The 23322-nt window shown below is 39.7% G+C and overlaps 2 protein-coding genes across 4 annotated transcripts in view; one reads left to right on the top strand and one right to left on the bottom strand.

Moving 5' to 3' along the window:
* Positions 1-13856, bottom strand: part of GLMN (glomulin, FKBP associated protein) — a 32157-nt gene extending 18301 nt beyond the window's left edge. Inside the window, exons 1-7 of one of the 2 annotated variants that reach the window (XM_042462867.1) lie at positions 13735-13856; positions 10438-10500; positions 9670-9795; positions 5247-5366; positions 3157-3265; positions 1384-1630; positions 630-732 (exon numbers count right to left, since the gene is read on the bottom strand). In XM_042462867.1, coding sequence (XP_042318801.1) covers positions 630-732; positions 1384-1630; positions 3157-3265; positions 5247-5366; positions 9670-9795; positions 10438-10476 — 744 coding nt within the window. In that variant the 5' untranslated portion in view covers positions 10477-10500; positions 13735-13856. The other variant, XM_042462866.1, reaches the window with a different exon arrangement.
* Positions 13820-23322, top strand: part of RPAP2 (RNA polymerase II associated protein 2) — a 64888-nt gene continuing 55385 nt past the window's right edge. For both annotated transcript variants that reach the window (XM_042462864.1, XM_042462865.1), the window contains exons 1-4: positions 13820-13912; positions 16974-17019; positions 19610-19724; positions 22404-22502. In XM_042462864.1, coding sequence (XP_042318798.1) covers positions 13849-13912; positions 16974-17019; positions 19610-19724; positions 22404-22502 — 324 coding nt within the window. In that variant the 5' untranslated portion in view covers positions 13820-13848. The remainder of the gene's footprint in view (positions 13913-16973; positions 17020-19609; positions 19725-22403; positions 22503-23322) is intronic.

Genomic DNA, 23322 nt, shown 5'->3' on the forward strand with positions numbered 1-23322 from the left:
AGGTCTTGGAAACAAAATAAGCAGATGCATGAATTATGAATAATTTAACTGACACCAGATCGTGCATTCCACTAGGACAGTCAATGACAAGATAATATGACAGTTATGATGGGGCATATATTTGTCTCTAAAACATTTGTGTCCAGTTTAAAGCTAAGCAAATTACACTAGCAAGACTGCTTAAGCTGTATGCAACAGTGCTTAATACTGCTACTCTTTTCTTCTGAAGAATACTAGGATTATGTGCATTTCCCCCCATTTCCATTAATTTATTCTAGTTACAGAATTAGGTGTGTGCATGTGAATGCATAGCAAGTAGTTTACGAACATCAATGGATGATTCACCAACAGCTAACGCTGCTGATAAAGCAGCTCAGAGCAATTTATCACATGGGCTGATTTTGGTCCATTAAATGTTAACTCATCTGTAGCATTTAGAGTTTTAGTTTCTCTCTACCTCAGGGACCAACCTTACCTGAATCAGCACTACATGAGAGAATACTGAACATGAATCTTTGTAATCATGACAGGAAACCAATGCTTTTAATGCTATTCTGAAAGTAACTGTAAATCATTTTACAACTAGGGTGCAGGAGGATGGGAGAAGAGAATCCTCAAGGTGTACTTACTAGTATATCAGCAGCAAACTGCCTGAAGGGATTCTTGGCTCCTTCTTCAGGCACATCATCAAGCTCTGCCACTAGCAAGGGATATTTTATGCTATTCAGGCAACTGAAAACCAAATAAATAAATAAATGAAAATTAATGAATGCATGACAGAAACATTCAAGATATGTGCTGATAAGAAAAATAATACAGAATCAAGGAGCCTCTTGACATATGAGGAGTGGTAGTGCTTTAAAATTATTACACTATGAAACTGAGGAAAAGAAAGAGAAGATTTCAGAATTCAGAGACTAGCAGAATGCCTCAAAGTATGTTTTTTTAAAAAATAAATAATTCAAAACAAGCATCTACCCAAGGCAGAAAAATACTTGTTAGGTACATGTCTAACTGACACATTCCCAACAGAGGTACACACTCAAAATAGAAGTGAGCATTTAGAAGTGGGGAGTAAAAAGCAAGTGTTAAAAGGTAAAGGAGAAATTGATTAGAGACAGAAAAAAAGAAGAGGCTTTTTCCCTTCCCTGCCACATTCACTTTAGATCTCCCATTTGCCTTCCCTTTTACTTCCATAAAGTGGCAAACATATCTGTGATGTGACATGGAGAGGTAGTTTAAAGAGAAAAAGCAATGGGGAAAGGATTAATCATCCCTTTACACCCATAAGTGCTCTCTACAAGTTACTCTTCTCTTTGGCATAACCTGGTTCCAGGACGGGAGTGTGCTGACAAACACTTTATGTAATAATTTGGTACTTACAATGCTAGCAACTCCTTCTTCAGCTCTTTGCAATCTCCATCCGATGAGTCCTCCACGTGGAGGACAACTTCATCCACAAAAGGTCTAACAAAACATGGTAAAGCATTGCAGCACTGGCAGAGACCATGTTCATCTTCTTCAAGTTGTTTTTTTGTGTAAGGTACTGGGAGATGTGAAAGCTGGCTCAAAATGGTAGACAGCGACAAACCCACTGAATATGCTTTCTTACTACCAAGCTTCAAAAGTACTGTGGTAAAAAACATATTTCAAAATATTTGTTATAAAGTCTACATTTACATTTATTATTGATCATATACCATATATACTTGTCTATAAGTTTAAAAATTTATGCCCAAAAATTGATGCAAAAATCCCAGGTCGATCTATTTACAGGTCAGTATGGTAATGCAATCACAGCTCTTTCAGATTTTCCCATGAGGTAGGGTGAGAGTTTCTTTTTCTCTTGAGACAAGCAGAATGAGTACTGGATTAATTGCTGTTAAGCAAACAGTCCCTCTCCCCCCCACCCCAAGCAAAGTGAAAGCAAAGTTGAAAAGCTGAAACAAAATGCCTCAATTAGAGTCTCGGTTGCTGTGCGCACACATACACACACTGAAGAAGCCTCCATGTCTTACTCTCGACTTATTCACAGGTCATGGCAAAATCCATAATTTTGGGCCCAAAATCTGCCCTCATCTTATACATGAGGTCAACTTATAATTAAGTATATATGTATAGTATATTGTTACACGTTATTGATATTCTAGCCCCAAAATTAAGGAGGTGCAGGAGTGATGGTTTACTGAATCCACAACAGTTCTTGCAACTCTGACCTGCAGAAAGATTTATAACAACTATCAGTTTGCTTCAAGGCACAATTCAAAGTGCTGGCCACGATGTATAAAACCCTATATGGCTTGGGTCCAGATTTTCTGAAAGACCATATCTCCTTGTATGAAACTGCCCAGCTTTTGACATATCAAAAGGGTGAGGGAAAGCTCCCCTGCAATTCTACCATATTCACAGAGAGAGGCTGCAACAGTGGCGTGTGCTGACAAGTTACATCCCAACTTGGTACTTACAACTTCTCCCATGGGAGACAAAGACCTTTTCTTCAGAAAGGCTTTTGGCCATTAACTGGTTACTGTGGAAGAATCCCTTAATGGATTAATGGAGTGTTGTATTTCCCTGTTAACTAGGTTATCCCAGGCAAATTCTTACCTCAGTCTTTTTTTCCCTTCAGTAGGACAGAAATAATAAAAGGATTTTAAGAAGGTCCAGTGACAAGGGTCAGGGCTCCCCATTCTCTATTCCTGATCTAGCCACCAGCCCACTCTCAAAAGCTACCCTGCAGTATATGGGAATCTCTGGAACAATGTTCAACATATTCTGCAGTTGGAGTGGGGAAACAGCAGAAGTTAAGGTCTCCCCTTTGTGTGGGCACTACAGCATCCTCAGAGCCATGTCAGCCTTCTCATCTATAGATTTATGGCCCAAATTGTTTCTCAGCTTAAACTATGTCACACAATTGTTGTAAGGATAAAATGTGTGGTGGGATAAAATCATATCTATTGCCGTGAGATCTTCATAAAAAGGGCAGAATTCAAACAAAACAATTCAACAGACAGACATCCTGTATAAATAGATGTCACCTAGCCACAGCCAAAGAAGCAATCAGATCAACTGTTCCATAAGACTTTCTGTGGCAGCTTCTCCAATTCAATCGGTCAAGCTTTTTTATTTTAGAGTACAGAAAACAAAAACGCATGTTACCTATGTGTAAAGGGTCTAGCAAAATCAAGATAATTTGGGACACTTGCTCTTGAGAAGTTCGTTCAATCTGCTCCAGAAAACCCAGCACAAGTTCTTTTGGACTGCAAAGCTGCAAGAAAGAATAAAACAAATGTAAAGTTACTTCCATTGCTTTTTTAGCCTATGTTAACTAAAGGAACTGACAAAACCACCACTTCTCCTTGCCTAAGAAAACCCTATGAAATGCATGGGGTCTGCATATGTTGACAGGTGACTTGAAGGCACAAATACATATTAACCCATGTTAAGAGTGGGATCTAAAATAAATAAATAACTGCCACCACATTAAAATGTCAAGCATATGATATGATAGTTATTGCTACGATCAATTTTTTAAAACCTGCTGCCTGCCTAATCAGTCATTATTTATTCAGTCAAAATGTTTTTGTGATTCCTTTAATCACCCAAACAAAGAAACAAATCCTAATGATAATACTGGCTTTTGGAATGGCACTTAGAATGTTTTGTGTTTTATGATAATATGTCAACTCGCTTCTAGTGTAAAAAATTATTTTATTCCACTATTTGAATAAGTGAAAACCTTCATACAACTATTACATTTAAGAATAGCACAGATACAGAGATTTACAAAATTGTGTCTGCCTGCAGCCATACTTTTTGGTTCTCTCTCTCAAAGTTTCACAGACATTCACAACTAAATATCCACACTGCACTCAGAAACAGTAAATCACTATCAACTGTAGTTTAAAAGACTTATATTTGCACTATTTGGAGATGTTAAAGCTAGGGCTTTCATAATTGTGAGGATGCTATCCATCCATAACTGGGAATGGTTTACAAACCTTCAACAGAGCCTCGGCAAAAATATCTTTGTTCCTCCGAATCTGACCGCACTGAGACTGTTTTAGTGAGTCTGACAGCCACTCAACACAATGTGCAATATGACAGACACTGCAAAATTCTGGACTGTGTTGCTTCAGTCTGCAACTGGGCGATCATATTTCTGAGTGTTTCATCATGTAAAAAGCTCTATGTAGGGAGTTAGCATATTTGCTCAATGCTAAATCTCTCTACTCAATATATTAATGACATATAGGAAACAGGGTGAAGCATAATCCACTCTACAATCTGATAAGATATACGCAAAGACGTTTAAAAGCATAATGGATTCAAATCCAGTCCACCCATTGTGACCTTTTATAACTTCTGGGTTTTCCTGGACGACAGCACCCTGGGCCTTCTTTCCCCACTGCTGTCCCCAACCTAAAACAGATGCTTTTAAAAATCTGTTAAAAAGGGCTTTGCAATGGTAACGTGGGTATAATTCAAGATGTAAACCAGCTTCTTCCACAAGATCAAAACTTTATTGTACAGATGTTTCTAACAAATGTTACTTGAATAAATGTAAGCAAACAGTTATTGTTATAGGCACTTGTGTTTCTTGTTTCAGATGGTAACGTTTCTTTCTTAGTTATGACTGTTATGGTTTCTTTATATAAATCTCCAGAGAATCTCAATGTTACAAATCTTTAAGGACACTCACACCATCCTTATAATTATCTTAAGACAAACTAATAATTCTGCCACTCAGGCTAACTATATCCCTCCAAATATCTCTTTAATAAAACTCCTTTACTTAATAGTTCTACACAGGAACTAAGTCCTTCTTCTCTGGACTTTAGCCCTAAGAGTCCTACCCTGGAACCCTAAAAAATCTGTCCTTCTCTGGACACAGCAAGACCCTATCACTCTGAAAACCAAACCCTATCTCACCTTCCAACTATCACTGATGGTGTTTTACATCCTCCCAGCCAGCATTTCATTGGTTACTGTCAGTGGGCTCATGATTTGCTGTTGCTAGCTTAACCCTCATCTGCCTTTTCTCTAAACCCATTTCCTTGTCTCTCTCTTCAGCAGGACAACCATAATGCCTACAGTAGAGCAATTCGACTCACTCCATGTCCATGACTTGTTTTGTTGGCAAAAATCCCAAGACTATCCAACTCCTGCATAATTATTGAAGGGCAAAGTGAAAGAGTATGTTAAAGTACTGCTCCAAGTTATCTAAGAGGAGAGACCCAGGGACATACCTCTACCAACTTCTCTAGTATTTTCAGGCATTGCTTTCTTTTAATTTCACCTTCCTTATGCTTTAGCATGCATCTCATCAAAGGACCAATGAGATTCCAGCCCATGCTTCTGACAATAACCTGTAATTGAAAAAAATGTTTTAAATGCCAGTTTTGCTAGAGACAAAAAATATCTGGTCAGTAATGATATATGCAGTGAGACAGCATTGATGTCTACATTCAAATTCTTCCAATACCACTGCTGAGGGATATTTTAGAAATATACCATAAGCACAAGACCTACTGCTAAATTTCTTGAAAGGTCCAATAGAAGAAAAGCCCTCCCTCCATGGCAACTGTCATCTTCTGGCCCGGGAGGGAGTGAAAAAGCTGGGCCATCTCCATCAGGGCTAGCCTCAAGAAGAGTATTTTTTATTTTTATGTATTTTATATTTGTGTATTTTTATTGCTGTAATCCGCCCGGATTCCTTGTGATTGGGCGGGCAATAAATAATCTATTATTATTATTATTATTATTATTATTATTATTATTATTGCTGCTGCCATAGAGGCAATAAGTTTACATCACTTTACAGGTGTTTATATGGGGGGGGGGTGTCACATGATGGAACGCCTCCTTATACACAAGTAAAAATCGATTCCCATGGGAAACTGGCATGTCAGTGACAAAGCTATGCTGAAATTATTGTCCCAAATAGTATTTGAAGCAAAGGGACTTATTTAAGATGAGCGGTATTCAATCACCCCCCATGTGCAATCTGAAGAAGAACAGACCTACCAGATGTACGTCTTAGTACCTCAGCAGGGACTTCTAAACTAATCTATCATATATACTCAACTATAAGTTGACCTCACATATAAGTCAAGGGCAGGTTTTGGAGCCAAAATCATGGATTTTGATATGACCTGTGGGTAAGGTGAGGGTAAAAGTTAGGGGCACGTAACACAGGATGTAAAGGATGAAGCAAAGGAACACAATGCCAAAGGACTTACAAAATTCTAGCAGGCATAACTGTTTGTGCTCACTCTAAAGACTGGATGGATGAGGAGGAAACTATGTAGCTGTGCCATGGGTGGAGGAGATGACCGGGCACAGCCAGGGCTAGGAAAACACATACTGTATGTCAAAAAGGATGAAAAGGCAAAGCAAAGAAATGGCAACTACATTAGCAGTGATTATAGCTATTAACTTTAATGTGATAACTTTGCCTGATTTGAACCCAGAAAAGCTGATAAACATACAAAATGTCCTATTCAAATCCTTCATAGCCTGATTGCTCTTAGTGCCATTTTGAGGGGAAGCATCAAAAGAGCTGCCACCGCCACTATTTTCCCACACAGGTACTTAAGAGGTTCAGAAGTGATGACACAGCAGAGAAAGCAGAGGGAGTCTAGGGCGCTGGATAGACAGGCCCTATGGGGCGCCATCGTGACATGTGAGGAGCGGTGCTTCCAGACGCAACTCACCCCTCACACGTGATGAGGGCATCAAAATGGCGGCGCCCTGTAGATATGGGTGCCGCCATTTTGATGTGACAGACACGTAGCGTCCGCACGTCCCGGCACCTTTGTGACGCTGCAAGTGCACCATTGTCGCCTTGCGGCATCGCAACGGCACTGCAGAAAGAACTCACTTTTAGCGGGTTCTTTTAGCTGAGCAAGGGAGCCATGTGGTTTGTCCTCTGCAGCTCCCTTGTGCAGCAAACCAGGGCGGTGGCAGACCATCCTTTTTCGGCAGACTGTATCCTGTCAATGATTCTTTTACTTGCTCCAGGGATAGACTATGCTCTCACCTTCTGCCACTCTATTCAGAAAAGGGGGTGGTTCTTTTTTTGATCACTTAAAATATAGTACTTACATAGACCCATGGATAAATCGGCCCAGGTTTTTTGGGCCAATTTTTTAATCCAAATTTCTAGACTTATACATGAGTATATACAGCAGTTATCATTCCGGCTCTAACTCCAGGGTGGGGATCATGAGGCCCTTGCATCCTTCCAAGGTTGCTAAAGTGAGTACTCAGATTGTTGGGGGCAATTAGCTTACAGTTGTAAACTGCTTAGACACTGTTAGTTCAGTATGAAGCGGTATATAAATGAAGCCATATGGGTTTTTTTTGTTGTTGTTTTTGAGATGTTGCACTGCAACTCTTAGCATTTTTCCTATTGATTATGTGGCTAAGGTTGCTGGTGATGTAGTCAAACTTCATCTGAGGGCTGCACAATTTCCAACCCTACTGTAACTGCAGGTACTGATAGCCTTTAGGGCTGAAGGGCGGGGTACAAATACCATAAATAAATAAATACTATAGCTCACTGTGTATATTTTAATTTTCTGCTTTATATTACACTCCTGTTAGGAAAGAGTTCCCTATATACTAAGGTTGAAGAGTTCTGCCAGCAGACCTGGTATAACAAAAACAGTAGGAGCAATGGAAAGAAAATAATTATAATTCTGACTTTCAGGCATTATATTGCTTAAGAAAGAAGTCATGCAATTTCATGTAATTTAGGTTGCTAGTATTCGAAGCAACAGAAACCATTTCTGACATGCTTTCAAGTTTCAAGGAGGTGTCAAGACAAAAAGCAAAATGTAGCCATTTTACTCCCTGAAAAAAAAAAGCCTCAAAAATCCACAATTGGACAATACTTCTAATAGGACCAAACACAGCATCATAGAAGAATCTGAATACTTCTGGGTTCCTTGGAACTCTTCAGAAGGTCAAGTGGTAGACAGGGGTAGAGGGTGGAAATAAAATAAATAAATAAATGGAAAATAATAATAAAAATGCTTGTAACATGCTCTTTAGGTAACACAGCCTTTTATGTTTTTAGAAATGAGGATCAACAATTCTTTCTTCTAAGAGTACTAGGTTTACAGATCCACGTAGATCAAATGAACCTAATTAATAACTGCATCCTTGTTCCTAAATTTAAGTTGGCAATATTAGCAGTGATTGATTCACACTTCACTATATATGCTTATCTGGGAGACACATGCATATCTAAAATAGAACACATAATTATTTACTCTCAGATAAATTATAAATGTGTTGTTGTACACAACATGTTAGGCTTTTCTGTATGTATCAGGTTTGCATGGTTAAATTAAAAGGGGAAAAGAAGCAGATTCCTGATTGTCTTTACAGATTTGTCTGGAATCAAAGAAGGCAGCAATGGACCAATGAAAGCAGTATCAACCAGGTACACATAAAGTTAGAAGAATGAAATTGAAGAGGTGTGCAAAAGAGATATTGAGATGTCCACAAAAGTAGAAGCAAGAGAAAAAACAGTTGTGTCCAGAAAATTACAGACACTTTTTCTTGGCTTTCCTGCAACAAGCAGTGATGGAAAGAATGTTCATAATTATTTGTTCCTATGTCAAAAAAATCAATAATGAAAATTATTCTGTGGAGAAAAACAGGTTTTTATTTTTGAGTGTAAAACAATCTGCTTTCTGTACAGAAAAATTGTTTTCCTGCATAGAAAACACTGTTTCTTGGGCTGGTAACCTGCTTTCTCTGCAGAAAAGATTTATTTTCTGTGTGAAACCATACTTGCTTTTCTCCACAAAAATAATTCCTCCAAAATATTCATATATAAAAGAATACTGTGGATGAAAACTCATTTTTTATTCCTGCAGTGGAGAAAAACTACCATAAATATTTGTCATCTGATATGAAAACAAAATAGTCAAAGATTACTAACATGGCTACCCTACCCCTCAAAAATACAACAGAAATGCCCTGTGACATGATTAAATTGCAGCTGAGAGTAAAAAGGATTTTGTGTGCAATCTTCCCATCTTGAGCCTACCTAAAACAACAGATGTGTCCTGTGATTCGATTAGATTTAGTGCTAAGCAAGGAGTGGGGGTTTGACTCATTCCAGAGATCCTCTGCAAGTTAAGAGGATGGGAGATGTTCTTTCTGTTTAGGCTAACAGCTCGTACTTGCAACCCATTCTGTTCTTGGGGAATCAATCCTGAATCAGATCATTTTCTACTTTAGGTGAAATAAGATACCACTAAAAACACAAACACTCTTAAAGAAATCCTGCAGCTATGTTGCCACCATAACTGCAGGATTTCTGGAGATCAGGGTTTGATTCCCAGATCAGCCATGAAACCCACTGGGTGACCTTGGACAAGTCACAGGCTCTCAACCTCAGGAAAAAGCAGCGACAAACCTCCTCTGAACAAATCTTGCAAGAAAACCCCATGATAGATCTGCCTTAGAGTTACCATAAGTTGGTAATTCCTTGAAGGCACACAACAACAAATGTTGCCACCAAACCTATGGATAAGAAGAGTATGAACAGGGCCTCCAAAGAGACCACTAAATCAACAGTGTACATGGCAACAATGTGGATAATCATCTCCAACTGCCCTGGTTTGAAAAGGTAAACCTGTATTTTTAACTCACCCTATTTTTCTCATTTTCGACAACTTCCAAGACTTCAGAAACATAATCTTCATCCAAGCATTTCTGACCTGCAACTTGAAAGAGGTTAAAGTCTTCCGCTTTAAATTCCTCTTCGTCTAAAATTTGCTATGAAAAAACAGAAAGTTTTCATTATGATTCAGAAGTAAAGATGGACACACTCCCTTAACTTCACAAAGTAATACTAATTTTATATTAAATATGCTTTGTAAAAGCTATGGCAGCAACTCCAGAAACTTGTCTCTTTAAGTTCATTGAAGCTCAGCTTTTTAGAAGCAATTAGTCCTAACTATGGCTATCTATATCATGAGATGACATGATTCATTAGAAAAGGTAATTCTTGGTAAAGTGGAGGGCAATAGGAAAAGAGGAAGACCACACTATAAGTGGATAGATTCCATCAAGTAAGCCAAGGCCTTGAGTTTGCAGGAGCTGAGCAAGACTGTTGATGGCAAGAGTCCTGGAGGTTTCTCATGCATAGGACTGCTGTAAATAAAAGTAAACCTGATGGCAACAACATTATTGATTAACAACAACAACAATCAAGAAAGTATTCTGACTTTTACTGGCAGATGGAAAGTCATATTAGCAGTCCAAATTTAAAAAAAACTGAGATAAAAGTTCAGATTTTATTTACTGTGTTGATACCATGACAGACTCTTACAACACTATCTACTACAACTTTCTATAAATTAAATTAACAAGTACTTATTACACTGCAGCTTGGTTACAATTTAGTAAGTTACTTACACATCTTTGTATGATAGCTCGAAGTTCCTCTTCTGCCATTGTTACTGATTTGCAAGAGCCCAACTACCAAGTTAAAGAGAAAGAGAGAGACTTGAAAAAGACACATTTGGAACATGTCAAAACTGGCAGCATCTCTCTTTTTTATTGTCAGGACATTCTGTGAGGACAAGGAATGGAGAGCTAACTAGTAAAGTTTAGAATATATCAGGTCAAGCAACTGTGGCCTTCAAGTGATTTTGGAATTCACCTCCCAACAACCCTACCAAACACAACTAACAGTGAGGGATGCTGGAAGCTGCAGTCAACAATATCTTGAAGACTACAATGTTTTGCCCTACAATAGATGAAGAAAAGGAAACTTCTTTACAAGAAATCTGAAAAGTACAAACATTCTCTCAATCCAGGATCTTATATGCTACAAGTTTATACTATTAAATATTTGTGAGGAATTTTCTAGGGAATTGGATCATCTTAGTAACGGATTGTAGTGTCTGTGGTTTATGAAAGATGTCAACTTCCAAAATGTTTTAGGTATAAAAAATGACTTTTGAAAATACTAAATTACAGAAAGTGTTCCATAGTTTTCTACAAAGAAAATGTAGAAACTGCTTCTCAGTAATTCTGTATGTTTCCACTTCTTCTACTTCCTCCAAACACTTTCTCGAAACCCACCTTTTCTGTGGTGTGTTTGGTACAAGCTATAGTTCGTATGTCTTAATACAATTTAGGCTAAGCACATTTAACTAAAACAATCACATATTCCTTCCCTCTCTCTTCCTATATTCCTTCCTTTAACTATTTATATTGCAATCCCCTTGAAGCAGGGACCAATCCTGTTGTGCTCTATAAACTACCAGGTACACATATGACACTATATATAAGTTTAACTACTGTTTTGGTTGGACAATGAATTATACAAAGTGATGGTGAGGGGTGTGCTCTCAGTATTATTGTCTTCATCTCAGAAAGTGGGATTTAGCTCTGCAAAAGATATTCTAAAAGTTTTGCACTGCTGTTACAGGCAACCTTAATTTAATAAGAATTTTAAAAAGGGCATCTACTAATTAAGTATAGTTAAGCGCCTTACAGCTGACCATTAAGCACATTATAGGAAGAAGTTCCAGAGTATAGTGGCTTACTCTGAAATATCCTGACTCTGAAAGAACATGAAGTTTAAACAAATGTTCTAGCCATTCAAGGAAGTATACTTTATTCTTCTCTCACCCAAGCCAAATTATTACTGTGAGAAGTTATAGTAGGGAAGAGTTTAAAGCACTACCAAGGCAAGCAGGCAGGCAGAGAGAAGGCTAAGCAAAAATGTTTTTATACTTGGAGGAAGGCTGCTTCCTGATGCCAATGAGAGCCTTTGGCAAATTGTCTCTTCAGTGTAAAAAAAAGAAAAGAAAGGGATGAGGAGAGGAAATAAAAGGCACTTTTGAGAACTAGCATGTGTAGCGGTTTTGAATGTTGGACTCTGGAGATCAGGGTTCAACCACAGCCCTAAAAGGAGAGCAAGGCACCACAAAATGGAGAAGGCAATAAAAAATGTAGTATATGACCCAATAAAAGCTTAAAACACTCATATAGAAATGGTGAATCCCTGTTTCTTGGCCATGGTGGAAATGGAAGATATTGCAAGAAAAATAGAGGACACTGACTAAATAAAAGCTCAAAACACTCATACAGAAATGTAAACCCATGATTCTTAGCCATGCTCAAAATGGGAAACACTGCAAGAAAAAAATGGAAGGCATTAACCCAATACAAGCTAAAAACACTCATAAGAAAGGTTAAATCCATGTGAAGTTGAAGGTGAACAGTCAGCATCCATAGTTTATTGTGGGCTTTTGGGGCTATGTGGCCATGTTCTAGAAGAATTTATTCCTGATGCTTCACCAGCATCTGTGGCTGGCATCTTCAGAGAATGCTGGCATGTAAGAGAGTGGGGTATATATACTGTGTGGCCCTGTGTAGGGAGGAGTGATTTCCATGCTGATCTGTATATTGTTCTGTTGTTGAATGGCAAGGCCTCAGGGTGGGAGGATATGTGCTGTTTGGAAACACTGAAATTCTGGACCATGGCAACAACTATCAGGTCAGAATGCACAGGGAAGCAACTGAAATGTACAAACACCTGGATAACTTCAACAGGAAAGAAGAAACCCTTAAAGATAGCAAAGCTTGGCTCCCAGTCCTGAAAAACACCAAAAGACCCAGCAAAATGCAAATGAAAACCACCTAGGATCAAGGTGTTTTTTCCAGCAGGCAATGGACCACTAAATAAGCAGACACAAATCCTCCTTGCATTTCCTCAGACCCTGAGGCCTTGCCATTCAACAACAGAAAAATACACAGATTAACATAGAAATCACTCCTCCCAACCTAGTCACACACACACACACATATATATATATATACCCCACTCTCTTCCATGCCAGCATTCTCCGAGGATGCCAGCGAAACATCAGGAATAAACCTTTCTAGAACATGGCCACATAGCCCAAAAAGCCCACCAAATATATATATATTAAATCTATACTTGTTAGCCATGCTGAAAATGAAGGAGATTGCAAGAAAAATGTAGGGACATAAACCCAATGAAAGCTTAAAACACCCATAAGAAATGCTAACTCCATGCTTCCTAGCCATTCTCAAAAATGGAGGAGGCTGCAGGAAAAATATAGGGAATGACCCAATAAAAGCTTAAAACACTCATACAGAAATGTAAACCTATGGTTCTTGGCCATGCTCAAAATGGAAGACATTGCAAGGGGAAATGAGGAGGCCATTAACCCAATACAAGCTCAAAACACTTATATAGAAATGTTACATCCATGCTTCTTGGCCATGCTCAAAAATGGAGGAGATTGCAGGAGAAATGTAGGGGTCTATAGGGACATAAATAAATAAAGACAACCCAATAAAAGCTTAAAACGCTCATCATTTAAAAAAAAGAGTTAAACCCATGCTCCTTAAGCCATGCTCAAAATGGAGGTCATTGCAAGAAAGAAAAAGGGAGGACTTTTAACCCAACAGAAGCTAAAAGCACTCATAGAGAGATGCTAAATCCATGCTTCTTGGTTATGATGATGGTCAAAGTGGAGGAGGCTGCAAGAAAAATGTAGGGACATGACCCAATAAAAGGTAAAAAAAGGCTCATACAGAAACGTAAACCTATGGTTCTTGGCCATGCTCAAAATGGAGGCCACTTTGGGACCCCTCCTGGGCCAGAGGTCTGAAAGGAGGACGGCTAGTCCCTCCCTGGCAGCCTTCGGCCGCCATCTTGCTCCCTCTCACCTCAGTCAGCCACCGCTGCGCCCTCCTCCTGACGCGATGCCCCGCCCCTTTGACGGAGCCACGCCCCTTCCCCAATGACGCCGCTTGGGAAGGCGGAGGGCCTCCCTGCCTAAAATGGCGGACGGCGGAACCCGCGGCGGCAGCGGCCAAAGGACCCGGAAGCAGCGAGGGCGCCTAGGTAAACGCTGGACCAGCTCCCCCCATTCTTATCCCTTGGACTCTTCCTTCTCCCTTCCTCTCAAGAGGCTGCACCAATCCTCACTTCTCAGGGGGGTGTTTTTTTAAATGAGGGGATGCAAGCACTTGGCTGGGTAGCGCTTGAGGGGAGTTGACTTGGGTCCAAAACCACTTGCTTTCCTCTGAGGCTGAGATAGTGTGACTGACCCAGGGATTCAAACCCTGGTCTTCCAGCAATACCAATACAAATAATACCAATCATTTTAATAATTTAATATGTTAATGATGCCAGTATACCAGTAAAAGCTTTTATGTTCCCCCTTTCCAAGCATTATTGCCTTTTCTAATGAGTCATGGCTTCTCATTATGTGACCAACAGTCTCAGGTCCAAAACACACTGCAGGAATAATCCAGTTTGAGACCGCTTTTTTAACTGCCCTGGCTCAGTGCTAGGGAATCCTGGGAATTGTAGAGCTCTCTTGACAGAGAAGGGTTAGTGTTTCACAAAACTACAGTTCCCAGAATCCCCCTAGCATTGAGCCAGGGCAGTTAAAGCAGTCTCAAACTGGGTTATTTCTGCAGTGTGTCTTGGACCAGGATGACCAGAGGTCCTCCTTTTCCAGGACATGCCCTCCTTTTTCTGTCAAGGAGGGATTTCAGAATGTCCTTCATTTTGAGCATGACTAAAAAAAGCATGAATTTACATTTTATAGGACACTGAAAAATAAATAGTATGCAAATAGGGAATTAATCTTGGAAAAAGTAAAAATAAATAGAGAAATAAAATAAAAGAATAAAGATGGTTTAATCTAGTGAGCCACCTTCTGTCCCTTTTTGGGGGAGAAAGGCGGCATAGAAATGAATTTATATAATACAATTATATGTTAACCACAGAACTTAGAAAATAAAGTTTGTAAACAAATCAGTAAGAATTGACATTTCAATTAATTGCTAAAGAAAAAAATCATAAGCAAAAGATACAGAAGAAAGCTCAATACATTCTGAAAGAAAGTAAACCAAATCAATAATAAACCATAGTTTTTTGGTTTGACAAAGTTATCTTTCATAAATATATTTGATGTATAACAATATAGACACACACACACACTAACGGGAATTGTAAATACGTTTGCATGGATGATGCATGTATATATGTATACAAGTACATATCTTATTTGTTTAATACTTTATTACCAATAAGAAGAATTATACTTTTTGTGATTTTAATGGCTATAATAAAATTTATTTATAAAAAAAAAGAATTTACATTTATATGAGTGTTTCTAGCTTTTATTTGGCAACCTCCTACAGTATTATTGTGCAGTGCCTTATCCTCCGCCCCGGACATCTGGTCATCATACCTGATCCGGTTTGGTACCACTTTAACTGCCATGGCTCAGTGCTGTGGTATTCTAGGAAATGGAGTTTTGTGAGACATTTAGCCTTCTCTGACAGAGATCTCTGGTGCCACAATACACCAGAATTCCCAGTGCAGATGAAGCCTTAGTGAGGTTTGCTCCTGTGTAAAGATGTGAAGGATGGCAACCTTTGGTTTGGTTTTTCTTTCTACTCATAATCTCCATGCAGTGCAATCCTATGCAACTTAATGCGAAGACTTACTATTGTGTGAATTGTATTTGCTTGGAAGAATTGTTTTTCTCCCTCTCTCACCACATCTAAAACCATATTTATTGAAAGTAATGCCCATTTAAAAATAGAATTCAGTTCCACATAAAACATGTTCGGGGTCCAAATTTAAGATCAAGGCTGTGGCCACACTGCAGAATTGTTGTGTATGTGTCTGGCATTGGTTTATGTTGGTTCAGTAGGAAGGTAGACTCATATTTATAGCTAGTAAATGTTAAGCGTACAACTACACCTCAAATTAAAGGCAAAACATACTTATGCAAAGCTCATTATGTTCATCAAAATATGCTTGTGTAGTGTATATCTCACAGCCTCTCACAGCCGCAGGAATTTACTGCACATCATACAGCTGCGGACAAGTCTACATAGGGACCACCAAACGTAGTGTGCAAACAAGAATCAAGGAACACGGGAGACACTGCAGACTGGGCCAGCCAGAAGAATCAGCAGTAGCAGAACATGCCACATTCCATCCTGGGCATAAAATACTGTTTGAAAACACTGAGGTTCTGGACCATGCCAATCACTACCATGTCAGGAGGCACAGAGAAGCCATTGAAATCCACAAACACCTGGACAATTTCAACAGGAAAGAGGAAACCCTTAAAGTAAACAAGGTTTGGCTACCAGTCCTGAAAGACAGCAAGATAAAGACAAATGCAAATGAGAACTCTCCCAGGGTCAGGGGTTTCCCAGCAGACAATAAGCACTAATCATGCAGACACTAATCCTCTTTTGCAGACCCTCCCACACTCAGGCCTGCCATTAGCAACAGAACAATACACTTGCAAATCACTCCTGCCTCTCCAGGTCACACAGTATATATACCCAACTGCTTTCCAGGCAAGCGTTCTCTGAAGATGACAGCCACAGATGCTGGCGAAACGTCAGGAAGCAACTCTTCTCGGACATGGCCACATAGCCCCAAAAACCCATAAACTATGGATGCCGGCCATGAAAGCCTTCGACTTCACATTAGAAATAATTCAGTTTGGCATCACTTTAACTGCCATGGCTCAATGCTATGGAATTCTGGGAACGGTAGTTTTGTGAGACATATAGCTGCCTCTGTCAGAGAGCTCTAGTGCCATGACAGATTACAAACCCCAGAATTCCATAGCATTGAGCCGTGGCAGTTAAAGTGGTGTCAGACTGGATTATTTCTTCTACGTGGATGCAGCCAAAAGAGTTCTCCCCTTCCCAAACATGTTTATAAAGCAAAGAGCAAATTCACACTCTAGTTCTAGAAGAGTCCTTTTGTGTACCACAAGGTGTAATAAATTCAAACTTTTGTGAAGAATCGTGTGCAAGATACTGAACAAATAAAAGTGGGACTTCACTCAACCATCCACAGAAACCCAATACCAATAATCATGTGGTTTATTCATGTGGTGTATTTTTGTTGTTCTTCTTAGGTAATAAGCGATCCAGTGTTTTGAAAAATGAAGACGCTGCACAAAGGTATTCTATCTCCATATAATATCACACAATAATTATTTGAGAAAAATATATATCTGTGTACTGCAGTTCATTACACTTTGCTCAGGTGTAAATTCCACTTGGTTCAATAGTTTGTAGGTCAAATTTGTTTGATTGGCTATTTCCCCACCACCACCACCACCGAGCACACCACCAAAGAAAGATGGTTTTTTGGTGTGAAGTCAAGTATTACTTGTGTGGACAAGCTTTTGTTCTTCCCTCAAATTCTGAGCTAGGAGATTGAGGCTAGATGGGTGTTGCTGATTCTTTCTGAGTGCCTCTGAAGTCAATACAGTGTAAAGAAGAGTGCATGCTTTTTCTAGATCAATGGTTCCCAAACTTTGGTCTGCCAGATGTTTGAGATTTCAGCTCCCAGAATTCCTGGCTGTTGGCCAAGCAGGCTGGGGCTTCCCAGAGCTGAAGTCCAAAATATCTGGAGGGCCAAAATTTGGGAGCCACAGTTCTAGACTCTAGAGAAGCTTAATCTGTGAAAAAGTAACCAGTGAACATGCTGTTTGGGGAATTTTGTACTGTAGCTCCCGGATCTAGGAAGAAGGAAAGAGGTATCTAGGGAGCAGGGATTTCCCCTTATGTTGCACTGAGGCCCAACGGGATTAAAAGGTGTTGTTACCAATGTCAAGCTGGGAAGCACATTTTTGGTTGTTTGTGTTTGCTAGTATTTTTTTCCCCAAACAAGTCCAAATATTTCATATATGTTCACACAGGTTCTCAAAATGAATATAGCCCTATACAAATCAGGTCCAGTTTGTTTGAAGGACTGTTGTTGCTGTTGTTGTTGTTGTTGTGTGCCTTCAAATAGTTTCTGATTTTAGGTGACCCTAAGGCAAATCTTGGCAAGTTTCTTCAGAGGAGGTTTGCCATTGCCACCCTCTGCGGCTGAGAGTGTGTGACCTGTCCAAGGTCACAAAGTGAGTTTATTTAGGGGTGAAACAAATAGTCCCATTGCGGTGGCTTCCTGACTGTTTGGGGACATGTTGTTTAGACACATGCCCCCAGGCCGGCAGGAAGCAGTTGTAAATCCGCCCACCGGACCACACAGCAGGCAGCTTTGTGGTACTCTGGTGGCACAGCGTTTAGACGACGCACGCTGCAAAAGCACTGCAAAGCCACCATGCCAGAAAAGCCAGTGTTTGGCTGGCTTAAAAAGGAGCAGCTTTCTGCCACTTCTTTTTGTGCTGGCAAACAGCTGGAGTTGGGGCGTGTGGTTGCCACAGCCCCGATCCAATGTTCAAAAGGGAAGCGTCAAGCCGTCCCTTTAAGGCCGTCTGTTTTGGCCTGGAGTCAACTGAGGATTTGAGCCCTGGTCTCCAAAGTCGTAATCCAGCACTCAGATCACTAGATCATGCTGGCTTTCTGAAAGACTATATTCTCCCATATGAACTTGTCCATGTTTTGAGATCTTCTGGAGAGGCCCTGGGCTCAAACAGACAGGCCAAAATAAAGCTGCTTCAGGTTACTTTGGAGGTATGCTGTTTAAATGATATAAACATCTTAAGAGGCCAGAAGCTGTGCCAAAGCTGCACCCCAGTCCTTAGGACTGGAGCGTGGCTTTGGCATGGCTTCTGGTCTTTTAGGATGCCTGTTATTTAAACAGCACACTTCCAAAGTGGCCCATAGCAGCTTCATTTTGACCTGTCTGTTCAGGCCCCCTTTCTGTCTCACCACTTTCCCACATTTGGTGGGAACATGGATGAAGGCTTTCTTGATGGTTCTTTTCAAGCTTTGGAAGTCCTTCCCACATTAAAGGATGCACACCCCTTTCCTGTCTTTACTCAAACAAGTAAAAAAACCTTGTTGTCCAGCAGTTAATGGATAATTGATTTTTTAAAAGGGAAGCAAGCCTTTATGTGCTGCCCTTTAATGTGTTTTTAAATGGTTTGTGTTTTAATTTTTTGATAGTTTAATTTATGCTGTGAATTTTTAACTAATAATAAGAATTTTTATTTATATTTCCCGCCTTTCCCTGCGGATCGAGGCAGGATTACAGCAATAAAAAAATTCCATATAAAATACATTCATTAAATGTTTGTTTCAACTCTTACAAGCTGCCTTAAATCCCAAACTGGGGTGAGGGAGGGGGAAGGAAGGCTATAAATAAATACTACTCTAACTACTAGTGGTTATAGTAGAAATGGAAGGATTTTATGGAATACATGGAAAGGCGACCACTGTAAAATACATTAATGAAATTAGGTAGGCAGCCAAATTCTTTCATGCTAGGGCAGCCCTACCATTCAACAAAATCAGGCAGTTTCTTCAGATGCAGATAGTTTGTAGGAGCAGAGGAGCCTCCCAGCTGTTTCTCATAAAATCTTCACTTTTGTCTGAGAACACAAAAGTGTATGTCACACAGCCTATTCTGGCCCATGTAAGACTGGACTGTCAGTCCAGCTGGTACATGATTTTGGAATGAAGAGAAGGTTTCATTTTGCCCTTCACTTCAGACAGCAAATGTTTTATGCTGTTTTTACTCATCTGTTTTTTAAGTTACTTCGTATGAGTTGTCAAAATGTGGACCACTCCAGACCACTAAACATTTGTTCTCTTATAGGAAAGCAGCACTTGAAACAGCTATTAGAAAGAAGATTGAATATGAACGAAAAGCCTTGAAGATTGTTGAACGCCTCTTAGAAGATGACGTTACTGAAGAATTCCTTGTGAATGGTGTATGTCCTCGTTTTGCAAGCTTTATATCCAATTTGTGATTCAGATGTGTTAAGGTTCCATTTTACTCTTAATAATTTTGTCAGTTTTCTGTAGCATGTTATCCAGTTAATGGTTCCTCTCCAGAGAAAGTTTGTCATTCCACTGTGCCAGAGGAGGGAATCATATAGCCCTCTAATAATAGACTGCTATTCCCAGCTTTCCTTATTATAGGCTGTGCTGGTTAGGGCTGCTGGAAGTTTCATCCAACAACATCTGAAGGGCTGCATGATTCCCACTCTGCACTAGACCCATTTCTCATAGGATGTGGTCCAGAGGACCTTTGGTGTTCTAAATGTTATTTACTACCACGACTACAACTCCTTACAGCTGGTTAAACATTTGGAGAGTCGAAGTTCCCCACCCCTGATTTATTCCATTGAAAATATATTGTACTTCTAAAAATAGCCCAGAAAGACTGGGGTGGGTGGGCTTTTCCTTACTGTAGTGTTTGTATGTGTGTTATTTTCAATATTTTAGTACCATTTAGGACAGAACCCTGCCAAGACAGCTTTCCGAACATAAAAACCATAAAATCACTATTCTCGTAACATAGTGCAAATTACATTGGTGACATTTGTTGTAATTGTTGTATGCCTTCAAGTCATTTCCAACTTATGGCTACCATATCACTGGTTTTCTGAGGCTGAGACAGTGTGATTTGTCTAGGGCAGGGGTAGGCAACCTTTTTGAGCCGGGGGCTGGGTTGCTGTCCCTCAGACAACTGGGGGGCCGAAGCCAAAAAAACAAATAATTTAAAAATTAAAAAAAAATTAAATAAAAAAATAAACCGGGACAAATGTAGGACAACATTTTCAAATGGTGGACACTTTTTTTAAAAAAAGTGGAGGACACGCAAAAAAAACTTGCTGATTTTTTAAAAAATGTTAATATAAATGCATGTTTCTGAGGCATCTATAGACAACTGCCCCCCCTGCCCCTGCGCACGAGAGGCCAAAGCCCCCGGCGGCAATCGGCGGCAGGACCGGGCTGGGGCCGGTCCCAAGGCCTCGCCGGGCCACATCCGGCCCACGGGCCGCAGGTTGCCTACCCCTGGTCTAGGGTCACCCAGTGGGATTCCATAACTGAGTGGGGATTCAAACTCTGGCCTCCAGAGTCATAGTCCAACATATAAACCACTATACTACACTACACAACAATAGTTGCAGCTGTACAAATACAATGCTAATATCAAATATTGAGAAAAGCCCTTAAACAGTAAAAACCTTTTAAGAGAAAATTCAGCTGGCATGCACAAAAATAAGTGAACCTATGGCTAGAAATCTAAATGCCAGCAACAGACTTCATATGGCTATCTCAATCAAATGCCATTTGAAAATAGGAGCTTTTGTGAAGTCTGGAAATGATAGTGAAATCAAACTACTTGTTACAGCTAATAACATTCAGTGGAAATTTTTGGATACTCCATTAAGGATGAATCTACACTGCAGAAATAAAACAGTTTGACAAAAGTTTAACTGCTATGGCTCAATGCTATGGAATTCTGGGAATTATAGTTTGTTGTGACTCTCTAACAGAAAAAGCTAAATATCTCACAGATATTTCAGTTGTCTCTGTATTTCTCCTTGTTGCCAGGGAAGAGTAGGTAGTGAGTCTGTGAGATATCTCAACTACAAATTCCAGAATACCACAGTATCCCAGAACACCATAGTATTGGCCCATGGCAATTAAAGTGATATCAAACTAGGTTAATGCTGCAGTGTGGATGCAGTCTGTGTCATGTTGTTCATCACACCAAGAGAGAATTACAGTCAAAAGTGGGTTTGGTGCAGTAAAGATTAGGGATAGACTTTATACAGACTTTTAATAATGTTGCCATAGTAAATAGATGGTCCCTGAGCCACAACCAGCTTTTTCCATGTCAGAATGTAGAAAGTCACTGCAAAAAGAAAACAGAGTTTAGAGAATTATTTAATTTTTTTGCCTCTGTATATAGTTTCTGCTGCATTTCTATATACATTCAGCTGGGAGTAAATCGTATTGGATTCAGTGGAACATACTTCCGAGTACACATGCATCGGATTGCAAGTATATTATGACAACCTGATTTGAGGCACATTCTCTTGGGAGAAAATCGTAAATACACAGAACAGTACAATCCACTGAGTTCAGTAGAAGTTACTTTTGGAAACGGTTTCTGTGGATTGTTGTGCAAGGCTGCAGACTTATGGACACTTACTAGTACTTAGAAGTAGGTGTAACTGAATAAAGTATGACTAGTTTTGCAGTTAGCATGTGTAAGGTTGATGCTGTTTAAAGTTTTTTGAATTCTGTCAGCAAGGTACTGTATACTACATTCTGCATGCTTTTCTGATCACAAATATAAACATGAAAAATGACACAGCTGGAAAGAGGTACATATAGATAAAATATTTTAAATTGTCCCTTGTTGCGAGGGAAGAGTAGGTAATGAGTCTTTCTTTTCATTTTGCAAAATTTTACAAAGGGACTTTAAGATGTACTTGCACTCCCGCTTTTGTTTCTTGCTATTCCAGTTTCTTGTTCAGTTGCTTCTGTGTGTTTACTCAACTCCTTTTTTCAGTTATTAATTTTAAACATTTTGTTTAATGCCATGCTTTGGGAACATACATTTCAAGGCAAGTCTATTTGTTCCATTTTAGGGGAAGTTCATTACACCGTCTCACTATAAAGATGTTGTGGAGGAACGATTCATCATCAAACTGTGTGGCTACCCCCTATGTCGAAATAGGCTACAGAATGTAAGCATCTATGTGTGGTGTGTGTGTTGATCCTTTTCCTGTAGTTTTTATTTAAAATGCATTCCTTACAGAGATACAGCCACTATTTACATTTTTTTCTTTCCATTATCTCCCTGTGTGGAAACTTGAAACTGATCTGAAAGGTGTACAAGGTTGCCCTGTGAGTAAAGATGTGAGCCTGGATGTTCACAGTCTTGAATCTCATAGTGTGTGCTATACCTCATTGGTCTTATCCAGACAGGACACTAAACTGTGGAGTGTTCTTGTTTTCTCTGTGCCTCTTTTCTCCTCTTGTCCAATATGGCCAAGGAATGGCAATCAAGCTAATGTCTAAACTGAAAAAATGATGTTTAATCTTAACTGTGGTTTACTGAATTGAGCAAACATCACATTTCGGATTAAGAGGTTGATTATTTCAATAGTGTGGTTATGATTAAGCACATTTTAGGCTTTGGCCGTAATGGTGAACTGTGGAAAACAGGAGATTAAACTTTGTATTTCCTCCTTGCAGCTAAGAGAAGGGGAGGAGAGAGGGAGTTTGGAACTTCAGAATCTAAGTCTCTGGTACATAAGTACAGTATTGTTGCATGCAGACTAGCCCATTGGCTCTCTTTACAAGAGCAAAAGAGGGCTGATTCAGTTTTAAGTGATGCAATTTAGGGGTTGTCTTCATGGGCCAAAAGGCCCAGGTTCCCCCCAGCCTTGTATCATCTAGTTCAGATGATGCAGGCCAAAACCATCAGCGCAGGATTGGGCCCGATCCTGCCAGACCTGATGCAGATTCAGAGAGTCCAGTCTGGGGTAATCAGCCTTTACTCTA

The sequence above is a fragment of the Sceloporus undulatus genome, chromosome 4 (assembly GCF_019175285.1).
Source record: "Sceloporus undulatus isolate JIND9_A2432 ecotype Alabama chromosome 4, SceUnd_v1.1, whole genome shotgun sequence".
Taxonomy (NCBI): Eukaryota; Metazoa; Chordata; class Lepidosauria; order Squamata; family Phrynosomatidae; genus Sceloporus; species Sceloporus undulatus.